At 39.2% G+C, this 11245-nt stretch overlaps 2 protein-coding genes and 1 long non-coding RNA gene across 3 annotated transcripts in view; 2 read left to right on the top strand and 1 right to left on the bottom strand.

The window, feature by feature from the left end:
- The first annotated feature begins 977 nt into the window (after positions 1-977).
- On the top strand, positions 978-5517 carry mettl21e (methyltransferase like 21e). The gene is made up of 5 exons (XM_042492620.1): positions 978-1047; positions 3596-3753; positions 3848-3965; positions 4089-4186; positions 5215-5517. The coding sequence occupies exons 1-5, from the start codon at positions 993-995 to the stop codon at positions 5515-5517; spliced, it is 732 nt and encodes a 243-aa protein (XP_042348554.1). The 5' UTR covers positions 978-992.
- Positions 5518-7892: 2375 nt separating this feature from the next.
- The window catches only part of LOC121947544, a 12696-nt gene continuing 9343 nt past the window's right edge, over positions 7893-11245 (top strand). The window contains 6 exon segments of the mRNA XM_042492633.1: positions 7893-7971; positions 8858-8928; positions 8931-9002; positions 9093-9140; positions 9143-9237; positions 10126-10243. Of these exon segments, the coding sequence (XP_042348567.1) occupies positions 8877-8928; positions 8931-9002; positions 9093-9140; positions 9143-9237; positions 10126-10243 (385 nt within the window). The 5' untranslated portion in view covers positions 7893-7971; positions 8858-8876.
- LOC121947548 overlaps positions 10149-11245 on the bottom strand; it is a 4768-nt gene continuing 3671 nt past the window's right edge. Inside the window, exons 3-4 of the long non-coding RNA XR_006106084.1 lie at positions 10480-10599; positions 10149-10239 (exon numbers count right to left, since the gene is read on the bottom strand). This is a non-coding gene — a long non-coding RNA (uncharacterized LOC121947548). The remainder of the gene's footprint in view (positions 10240-10479; positions 10600-11245) is intronic.

The following is an 11245-nucleotide window of genomic DNA, read 5'->3' as shown; positions in this document are numbered from 1 at the left end:
TTCCAAAAAAAGTGTCTTTTTTTTACAAACTTTACATGTTTAAAAGTTACTTGTGGTCCATTCAGAATGGACCCATAACCCACTTTTGGACCATGACCCATCAGTTGGGATCCACTGCTGTAAACCACTGTAAACTGTAGAAAACTCATCCAAGTGCATGCACAAGTGGAGTAGATCCTGAGCAGTGCATCCTTCCACCAGTTATCATCCAGCTTGAGCCCCAGCTCTTTTAATCTAGCCTAAAAAGAGAAGACAGTCGTAAATGACGAAGAGAGATTATAGATTGATTAAACATTGTTTTGTGACCACAGGCAAGTCATTATATTCTCTAACTAGAGTTTTAATTGAATTTCCACAGCAGATGTCAGTTTGGCTCAGACTGCCTTCGTTTGTTGTTCTGATGTGGTAACAGTAAGACTGACAGGTGCAGGTCTTCAGTGCAATACATCCCTTACATTTCTTACAGGCAGTATTTCAGTCGCCTTCTGCTTCGGCATACACTCCCCCCTCTTCCTCCCTCTTTCTCGAACACACACAAACAATGAGGCTTTTGCAGATGTGGAAAAAATTCAAGTGTGTCTGAATTCTAGTGAATGTGATGTTTCTATCACTTGCAACAAGCACTACTTAAACGTGATGGTGAAATAAGGTTTTTTTTTATTGAAAACATTACCCCTCTCTTTACTCCTCAGCTGCAGTTCAGCAGCCGTACTGAACACCTGTGGCTGTCCGTCAGTCACACCGCCTCAGAGAGGAGTTTAAGCATGCCCAGAGAGAGCTAGAAATGTGCGGTGAAGTTGAAGTGGCTGGACAAGAACTTGGGAATCACTGTTATTGTGTGTAACTGAAAACTACAGAAGGTGAAGGCTGTTAGCCTGCTCTATATCGGGATCAAGAGTGATTCAAATCCAAAACACTTTAGGACCATAAAACCAACAGCAGCAGCTGGCAGCTATAGATTTTGGGGCCCTCGTGCTTGGACTCCTTCAAACATGGAGACTCAACAGTCCAAGACCATGAAGGAGGACACTAAGACCAAAGATGAAGGTGAGCATTTGTAACACACAGCAGAAGACTTAAGATTTTTATTTCAGATTTCAGTTGCATTAGTGCTGGCAGTTTTTTCTTTCTTGTGAAACAAAGTCAAGTTTTTAAGGAAGTATTTTCCTCTCTGAAACAGTCTTATGTCTTAAACATTTCAAAGGTAGCATGCATGCACAGTAGGGGTGTGAATCACAATACGATATTATCACTATACAATATTAATTGCAATATACTGAGCATCGTAATAATAAATATTGCATTAATTAAACTTTTTCAACTGTAAATTATGTCCTCAAACAAAACAAATGTCAACATCTGTTTTTATCTAATGAGTTTTAAAGACAAAGTTTCTCACTTCAATCATTTTTATTGCAGTAAAATGTATCCAGTGGATCGAAAAATGGATTGATTTTATTTTTCTAGTAGGCTACCAAAAATTGTATTTGTTTTGAAATATTGATAAATATAAAACTGATACTTGGCATCTGTGTATCGATACAATATCACCACACAAAATATCACAATACAACGCTGTATTGATTTTGTGGACGCCTAATGCATAGTTAAATTTAAAACCCATAAACCAGCTGCGTATCAGTCACATGTCAGAGCTTGTAAGACGTGGCTTTCTTCAAAATGTATTCCAAACAACTGCACCCAGATACTTATACATCCACCAGATATTTATACACACACAGAGGTGATAAATCAAGCTCTCCCCAACCTTTGCATTATCCCTGCGTGGACTCCCCTGACCTTTTCTCTAAACCAGCGTTGCATAACTGAAGTTGTGTGTCAGATGCTCCGACTAACTAGCACTGACACATAGCTGGAGTCTGACACACTGGCGTGATGTTACAAACTAACAGAGCTGGATCAAAGAGGTATTATGAGGCTAAATATGATTCATTTATAGAGCAGAGAATCAAACAATATCTGTAATGTGATATGAGAGGAAAACAACATCTGTTTGATTTAAAGCTGGTGTATGTCAGTGCTACTTTTAGGCATTGAGCAGTGATGAACAAAATGAAATAAACACAATCCTGCACAGTGAGATCATCATTCAGTACTTTACAATTTTTTCCTAAAAGTGTTTTTTTTTTCTCCAGCTCATTTTTGGATTGCTTCACCCAAATTACTTATTTTCTTACATGGTGGTATTTAGCTATATGATAGTTTGGGTTGTATTTGGCCAAGTTTAAGTCTTTGAGCAAATTGGTTAGATTTCTTTTTAAGGGCAGAGGGATATCGTACACTGTAAAGCCCTCTGAGGCGAACCATGTTTTGTGAAAATGGGCTTTATAAATAAATTTGACTGACTTGACTTAACTTTCAAAAACATGGAGAGAAGGCAATGAGGAACTTAACACATGGCCAAAAAATGCAAGAAATTAGCAAACAGTTACAAGTGAAATACATGAAAATAAGCCAAAAAAAAAGAAAAAAAAAATAGAAAAGAAAAATCCACAACTCTCAATGTGACCAATTTTCACATAGGAACAAAAGTTAAGAAATTAAGTGTCTTTCAGTCGGCTGGTCTTCTACTTGCTATGTTACACAATTTTGATGCACCAGCAGTTCAGTCAGCAACTTCTGTAAATCATAAGCACCAAGACAGATGCACTGGTGGCTCATATTAAGCTACAGAATTAAGTAGAACTGCATTTCATCCTAAACTTAATATTGTTGCTACTTGAGTCGTTGTAACATTATACACCTCAAAATAATATAGTGTGGCAAGAAATCTGAAAAATGGTACATACCAAACAGTGCTCACAACAGACTGTCATCTACCGATGGGTGGAGACAATAAAAACTACACACTGTGGCCCCAAAAATGAACATAGACCTGACTCAACATCTCTGCCATACCAACATATAACACCAACATAAAACTAAAATAAAAACATCATGATGAGAAAATGAGCTTGAATACTGTTTAGAAGACTCTAATTACCTTTTTCACAGCAGAAATTGTGATTCAACCCAGCAGGAAAAAAGCACAGATGCAACTAATGATGTTAATTAATTACACCTGTGCATCTCCGGCTTTGACCAGGGTTCCTACACATTTTCCATTAAATATATTCTTGGTAGATTTTTCTGATCATATTTGACACACAACAGCAGCCCATGGAGAATTAGCATTTGCATTGTTAAGTCCATTCTTGCGTAGAGAGATGAACATACTGAAAAAAATAACATTTTATTATTGTTAGCCCATATGTCTCTTTAACAAATAAGAACCAAAAAATATTTTTTTTAAATTTTAAAAAATTGATTTCACATTGTCTGTGCAACCTTGTTAATTTACTGAAAATGAACGCAGCCGAAAAGGAGTCCTTAAGCAGAAGAGATAGTTTACTTTTTTTTTTATATACATCACAGCATAACTCATAAATGCTCAGAGCTGACTGGTTATTTGTGATGCTATGTGCAATTCAAAAATTTGAAAAAGGTCTGTTTGTCTCTTTTGAGTTATTTTAGGGTTTTACATTCTCCTCATTAACTCATTAAGCTTTATGTAAACATGTTATTTTTTTACCAGGTGCTTCTGTGGACGCAGAGCTGGCCAAAGCCATAATGTCTCGGTGTGTCCACCCTTCTGTGCTGGGCGCAGAGACCTGGGAGGGATACCTCTTTTCTGATCTGGAGATCCGTATCAAAGAGTCCACAGACCTCTACGGCGCTGTGCTCTGGCCCTCGGTACACCCAAACTTATACATTACCCCAGATATTTAGCCGCTGAGCTGTCCTCTTTATTTTACCAGTGAATTTTACACTTCTGTTTCCCCAACAGGCGATGGTGTTGTGTTATTTCTTAGAGACTAACCGAGACAAACACAACTTGATGGACAAAAATGTGATTGAACTGGGTGCTGGAACTGGGCTGGTCTCAATCGTGTCCAGCCTGTTGGGTACGGAAACAAAACCACTCAGTGATTAGCTCTCACAAGTCTCCTAATCTTTTCATTTTTTCTCTCTCTGTTGCTGTTTGTATCCAATTTCCTAAAATGCTGAGCTGCACTGCCTCTCTCCAGGTGCTAAGGTGACATCCACTGACCTGCCAGATGTGTTGGGGAACCTCCAGTACAATATTTTGCGCAACACCAAAGGCAGATGCAAGTACATCCCTCTGGTAGGTTTTTATATTGAGATTTCAAACGGTTACCATGGATGGATTACTGAACAAGCCTACTGGGCACAGGCTCAAGGGCCCAAAGTAACTGGGGGCCCTCCTGGCCTTTACATAAAATGTTGAATTAACATGTACTGACCAGGAAAGGGATTCAAAATAACCACAAAGACACAGAAAAACACCACAAAGAGTTGCAAAGGTACTGCAAACTGACACAAAATAACTATAAGAATGGGCAAAACAACCACGAAGACTAACAAAACAACCAAAAGCAAACACAAAATGAAACAAAATGTTAAAAAGGAAACAATATTACCCCAAAGAGACAGAACATTAATTTAAAGAGACCCAAATAATAACAAAAAGACACAAAACAACCACAAGGACAAACAAATTACCAGAAACAGATGCAAAGGTACTGCAAAGTGACACAAAATAAATACAAAAATGGGCAAAACAACCACCAAGAGGCACAAAATGACTATAAGTGAAACACAAGTCAGATAATACACAAGTAGAAGAGACACAAACAACTATAAGAAGACACAAAACAAACATAAGAACACATAAAATGACCACAAAGAGACACAAAAACCACAAAAAGACGCATAACTACTGCAAAGTGACTTAAACCACCATAAAGTCTGTGTGTCTTGCTTCTGTGGAGGAGAGCTGGTGGGGCCCTTTGCATATCAGAGCCTATTGTCTCACAATCCACCCATGTTGATAACATATGAAATATATTCTGATATATTCAAAAATTCAGACAAGGCACTGTTGACACAATAACTGTCAGCAATGTTAGTTGCATTGCATTTTGATTTCTTTCTGGGGTCTATATTTGGGACATGGATGAGTTATAAAATCAGCTGTATCATCCCATCATATTTCTTATGCAGCTATCATCAACTGATGATATGAAACACCCAGAAAAGTATGCAAAAGTGAACTTTAACTTTTTAAAAGAAAGGAATATGCTAAATTGTTTTAAATTGTATTAATCACCCAGATATCGTCCCTGTTTCTAGGTCACAGAACTCATCTGGGGACCGGATGTAGAAAAGCGTTTCCCTTGTGACACACATTGTTTCGACTACATCATGGCAGCTGACGTGGTGTACGCCCATCCTTATCTAGAGCAGCTGATGGACACCTTTGACCACCTGTGCCAGGAAAACACACAGATCCTGTGGGCCATGCGCTTTCGCCTGGACCCGGAGAATAGCTTTGTTGACCGCTTTCGACAACGCTTCAACCTGGAGGAGCTGTACGACCTCCCCAGTCTCAGTATCAAATTGTACCGAGCCTGGAGGAGGGACACAAGGACCTAGGACCAGAGAACTGTCAGTGTGTGTGTGTGTGTGTGAGAGAGAGAGAGAATTAGGTCACATTTGTTATTTATTCTGCAATGTCAAATGTTTTCATCAATCTGCTGCAAATATGCAAATGTCTTCTACATAAAGACTTTATGATGTTTGTAGTTTTATATGCCAATAATATCACAATATCAAGATTTTATTAAATTATTCACAGTAAGTAATGGTGTCTATCTACTAGAATCATTTACATGTGATGCTGTACTATGTAATGACACTGAACCTTTAAAAAATTTACATTACATTCAATTCTATACAGAAAAAAACTTTTATTAGTTGGGCATTTAGAAAGTGGGCATTTTGGGTCACATTATTCGAGAGCCGCTGCTGCAGAATCACTTTCAGGGATTTTTTTTACAAGCTTGTTGTCATCCATCAGTCACACATTCTCATACTTCAAATCTTGGCTGCCGGTGTTGTTTTGGTCCGGTCAGCTCACACAGCACAGATGATGCAAACACGGCTCTGGATTTTTCCAGTGGAATTCTGATGACCCTGTGGATTTTATTTGGGAGGTCTGTTGCTGTGTGACTTCACATGGACAATATGACAGCCCAGTCACCAAAGGAAAGGAAAGGAAAGGAAAATGGCGGTATTTCTGCAAACCACTAATACTCTGCATTTTAGGTGGAAGGAAAGAAGGGTGAGTGGCACGCCACCTAGGCGAGACAGCTGCCTAGCTGCAGCTCACTGTTGAAGACCAACAAACAACAAAGCTGGTTGTGTTTTTGGTGAATCATCACTGTGTTTCCATTTTCTTTGCAAACCACCGTGGTTCTCCTATGGCTTTTGAGGCACCAAATGCAGTTGTTTTTTATACATTGTTGTTACACAATGTCATGCCCCCAAACCATTTCTTGCCATTTTGGTCAATGCCTTTTCCCCCCATGGTTTTGTAACAATTGAGATTGATTTACTCAGGGTTCAAGGAGTGAAAGAGGTCAAATTAAAGGTCACATCCATATTGGGCAGTATGCACTGCTTTAGTAAAATGAGTCACACACAAACTTTGCATGTTTTGGAAACCCACCACTTAAGCTTTATTATCTTGGAAAGATCGAGTTAAAGTCAACTGCTTATTAAAGTGACCTATTAAATCTGATATCTGATTCATGAATCCAAATCCTCCAACATTTCCTATCCGGTCATTCTTTGTCTTTTTGCCCGTGTAATGGATATGAGTTTGGCTGCAGTAACACAAGCCGAATTAAAGAGGAACAAGAGAGGCTATCGAAGCACCGTGTATCATTGTCAAGACAAACAAATACTCAACAGCTGAAGACTATCCGCGGCCTTGAAGAGGTATCGGTTAGCTTTATCACTCTTTCAACAGTCTCTTGATAAACTGAGAGACACAACTCCTGTCATCAAGCTTAAAAAACTCATCTTTTAATCCAAATAAGGCTGCTCCACACCAACAACACGCAGCTGAGCAATGACCTAACCACTGTGCACTCTTCATCCATGCTCAATTCCTGGATGGATTTCAAATTTTGGGATATGAGTGGATTTTGTTTGACGATATCTGAAAGTAGGAGATAATACGTAATGACTGAACGCTGTTAAAATGTAACCAAGGCAAGTCTAATTGGGGTTTCTATTACAGGAGCCCACTCCTTCTCTCAAGGGGGTGGCAGGAGTTGCATGCCAGCCTGATCCTGTTACCTCCCATCTTTGGTGAAGCAATTGAGGTCGTTGCAGGAAAAACGTGCAAGCAAGGACAGCATGGAGGCTTTCCAAACTATGCGTGCCCTCTTTAAAGACTTTTGCATGAAACTTTCATCTTCTGATATCTTTACTGTCTGATAAAAATGTTGCAGAAGAAGTGAAAGCAACTTAACAGCAAATAAACACACACACACTTAAAGGCTTTCAGCCAAGACACTCATGCTGGACACAAATCATGCATTTGTCTTGTTTTCCTAACTATTTGTAGACTATCAAGCAGCTGGAAATCACTCAGCAAAGTTAAAACAGTATTCCTTCAAATTATATCCATTCAAATGATATCCAGTATGAGGTTACAGACCATGCAGCCTTCAAAAAAGCACCAGCAGAGAAGTCCATCAGCAACACTGGAAGCAAATATCCGTGGCTCTTGGTATCATGACATTCCCGTCAGTCTCGCCCTCCTTTTGGCTACCTCACTGACCCATCTTTGTTGTTGTTGTGTGTGTACGTGCATTTGCATGTGCAGAGCGTGCACACTGATCTTGTATCTTGCTTGTGTTCGTCTCTCCTGGGCACCGCTCTAAAAATACCCCGCTGCCCTTGTGATGGTGATGGGTGTAACCCACAGGATGCTGAATCTCTATAACCTCAAAGTCAGAGGTCTCCAGATGCAGTGCGACGGCTCCCGAGATCCTTCACTGGAACACAAAGCAGCAGCAGGCAGGTCAAAGGTCACAGGTAGGCTCTTTGAATGTGAGGTTTTGACTGTGTTTTAGAAATGATATGAGGGAAGTACTTACAGAGAGGGTTTTTTAACAAGAATTTGGAAAGTATGTTATGGTGTCTCTTATATAGTCTGACTGAAAGTGATTTCTACATGTCCATTGTGATCTGTTTATGGTCAAATATGTGACATCACATTGGAAGATTCATTTTGCCTGACTAGACTGTATAATTGCTGTTATAGTTACAATATCTCATATATATATATATATATATATATATATATATAAACAGCAAAATTGTGAAGAGACAGGCTGAAACTACAGTAGCAAATGAGTAAGCAGAATATCTTCTTCTTCGTCTTCTTTGGGGTTTACTGGCAGCCGGTATCTGCAATGTTGCATTGCTTTCTCAAGTAAAATGTCAAAAATATAAAAAGTCTTTTAATTTAAGTTAATTTATTTATAAAATATGCTGATGCTTCTAAATTTGTATTTAAACTTGTTTATTCATTATTTCCCCATTTATTTATTTCAAGGGTTATTTCATGGGTATATATATATATTTATGCACTGACATACAATTACATTTAATACATTTAATTAATTATGTAATTACTTAAGTGGTATTTCATAGGTAGTAGGTTTTCAGACAACTGAAAAAGAGTGAGGAAGAGAGAGGAGAAAGGAAAGTATGAGGATTTGGATTTCATTAGCTGCCTTATTAAATCAATTTGAATTTCATTGCCAATGAGCATTAAGTGAGTGAACCTTTAGTGTGACTCCCTGTATAAACCATGTCTACCTCCAATTACAGAGACAGACAATTAAGTTGGTTGAAAAGATATAAATAATGACATCTCTGGACATTTCTACTCTAATTCATATATCTGTGAGTCCAGGTCCAACACAAGATTTTATATGGATACTCTGTCCACATGCTGTGTGGAGGAAACCAGTTATATGAGAGGTGGGAGGAGGAGGAGGAGGAGGAGGAGGAGGAAGAGGAGGAAGATGGACATGAAGAAAGAAAGAAGGAGAACAAAGGTAAGATGAATAAAAAGAAGGGAAACACTTCAAAATTCACACTGAGCAGAAAACACAGAGATCTGAGCGTCTGACTTTTGTATCCATTAGATAAATCAGTCGTCCAGAAGCAGCAGAAACCGGCCTGGACTCCATGTTTCTCTGCAAAACAGATAGAGAGATGTTCTGCTTTGTCGGACAGAAGATTGTTATTGAAGGTGCTCTTGACTCATATGCTGGCATGATATGGCCGGCGGTGAGTAACACTCTTTTTTTATAGCTTTGCATCCTCATCAAGCAAAATATGACCAACAGTACCTGTGTGCACCATATCACTTGTCAGTACTGTATTTTGTAGGATTGCTCTGTTTACTGATGCAATCACATGTAACAGCATTAGTGTTAGTTTTAGATTATGTGTGTGTGTGTGTGTGTGTGTGTGATATTGACATGCTGCTGCCTCCATTCTGAGCCTCCATATAACCACTGCTACTTATTCATCGACAAACGCCTTGTTGGTAAATTGCCATTTTATGTCCCATCCTTGCTGCTCTGACCCTTTGGCCCATACAGTACTTAGTCTGCTCCAGTGATGCTTCATTAGCCCTGACCCAGAACTGGTCTAGAAAAACAATATATAGACCACTTTAAGGAGTCTTTTGGTTGCGAGGAAACAATGTCATTGTTCCTAATAGACTTTTAGTACAGCCAGTCCCACACGAAAACAGCAAATGAAACACTGAATTGTAGTCCTCCTGAAGTGAAATACACATTTTTAAAAGGTCGCTAAATTAGTTTCAGGACTTTGCTGCTCAATGCTAGGTTTTTCCTTTTGACAAGGTACGAACCAAAGAACTGGAAAACTCTAGTGTCTATAGCACTCATTCCATTATCAGTAAGTGCAGCAATTTTTGGACAACGAAGACATACAGTACACACAAATGCAAATACTCCTCCATCCTTCTGTAGACTGTTGGCAAATGAGAACTACAAAACCGTCTACAGAAGGTTCAGCGTGATCATATTCTGTTTTCATGCAGTACTGGCTGAAGCAGAAGTCCAAATGGAACAACCGAGCAACCGAAATAAGCCTCGAAATGATCTTTACCCACCTGTAACTCTAAGTCTTGCTGATTCCTCACAGGCTGTGTCTCTCTGTCACTACTTGGATACTCATCGTGAAGAGTTGAATCTCGTGGACAAGGCGGTGCTGGAGATCGGGGCAGGAACGGGCCTCGTGTCTATTGTCGCTGTGCTCCTTGGTAAGAAGTTCACATTTAGCTTTGTCATTTGCACACATACAGGGTTCAAGTTAGTCCGAAAATAAGAAACAAAAATAGGATGGGGGAGTGACAAGTAAATGGATTTGCACTTGTGTAGCGCCTTTCTAGTCTTTTGACCACTCAAAGTGATTTTATACTAGATGTCACAGTCACCCAGTCACACACACATTCATACGCAGGTGCCCGAGGGCTAACATTCATGTAAAGTTACACACCGATGCAATTTGGGGTTCGGTATCTTGCCTAAGCGAACTTCAACATGCAGCCTGGAGGAGCCAGGTATCAAACCGCTGATCCTAAGATTAGTGGATGACATCCTGAGTGAAAGTCCCCCTCTGAGAAGAAACACAAAGGGTAAAAATAAGTACCAGACAAATGAAAAAAATATAAAAAACAATTTAATATAGATGTAAATCTCTACTGAGATAAATGTATAAAAACCAGCAGGTCTAAAAGTCCTTGGACTGTTTTAAACGTCTACTAAAAACTCACCTTTATAGGCAAACCTTCTCATAACAACTCTATGTGTTATGTTTGTCTTTGTTTTGGTCTTGTCTGTCCCTGATGGTACTGTGGTCCATATTGTAATTTATTGAAACTCAATTAATTTATCAATTTTCTTACTTACTTTAAGAGAGTGCATTATCTATACGTGCGTGTGTTTTAGGTCAGTGATACTCAACTTACGGGCCAAATCTGGCCCCCAATAGCGTGTCTCACAGTGTCTAAAGTGTCTCACAGTGGGAAATATTTTTGTATTTGTAGTAGTGTCAGAGTGCATAAAACAACATCAAAAAAGAAATGTCCTGAAACGTTTAGGAGGCTGCTGCAACTGGCCCCTGGCCTCCTGTCATTTTGCAAAAGTTCCCCCCAAGCAAAGTAAGAATATTCCTTATTTATGTAATTTACAAGTTCTTCCCAGTGTGTATTAGGGGGTCAGGTGAAACACAGGTGGGCTGTGGGCCCAGGGTCTTTATTCAG

This window comes from Plectropomus leopardus, chromosome 1 (genome assembly GCF_008729295.1).
Source record: "Plectropomus leopardus isolate mb chromosome 1, YSFRI_Pleo_2.0, whole genome shotgun sequence".
Classification (NCBI taxonomy): Eukaryota; Metazoa; Chordata; class Actinopteri; order Perciformes; family Serranidae; genus Plectropomus; species Plectropomus leopardus.
The sequence above is the reverse complement of the archived record's forward strand: the minus strand, read 5'-3'. Positions and strand labels throughout refer to the sequence as shown.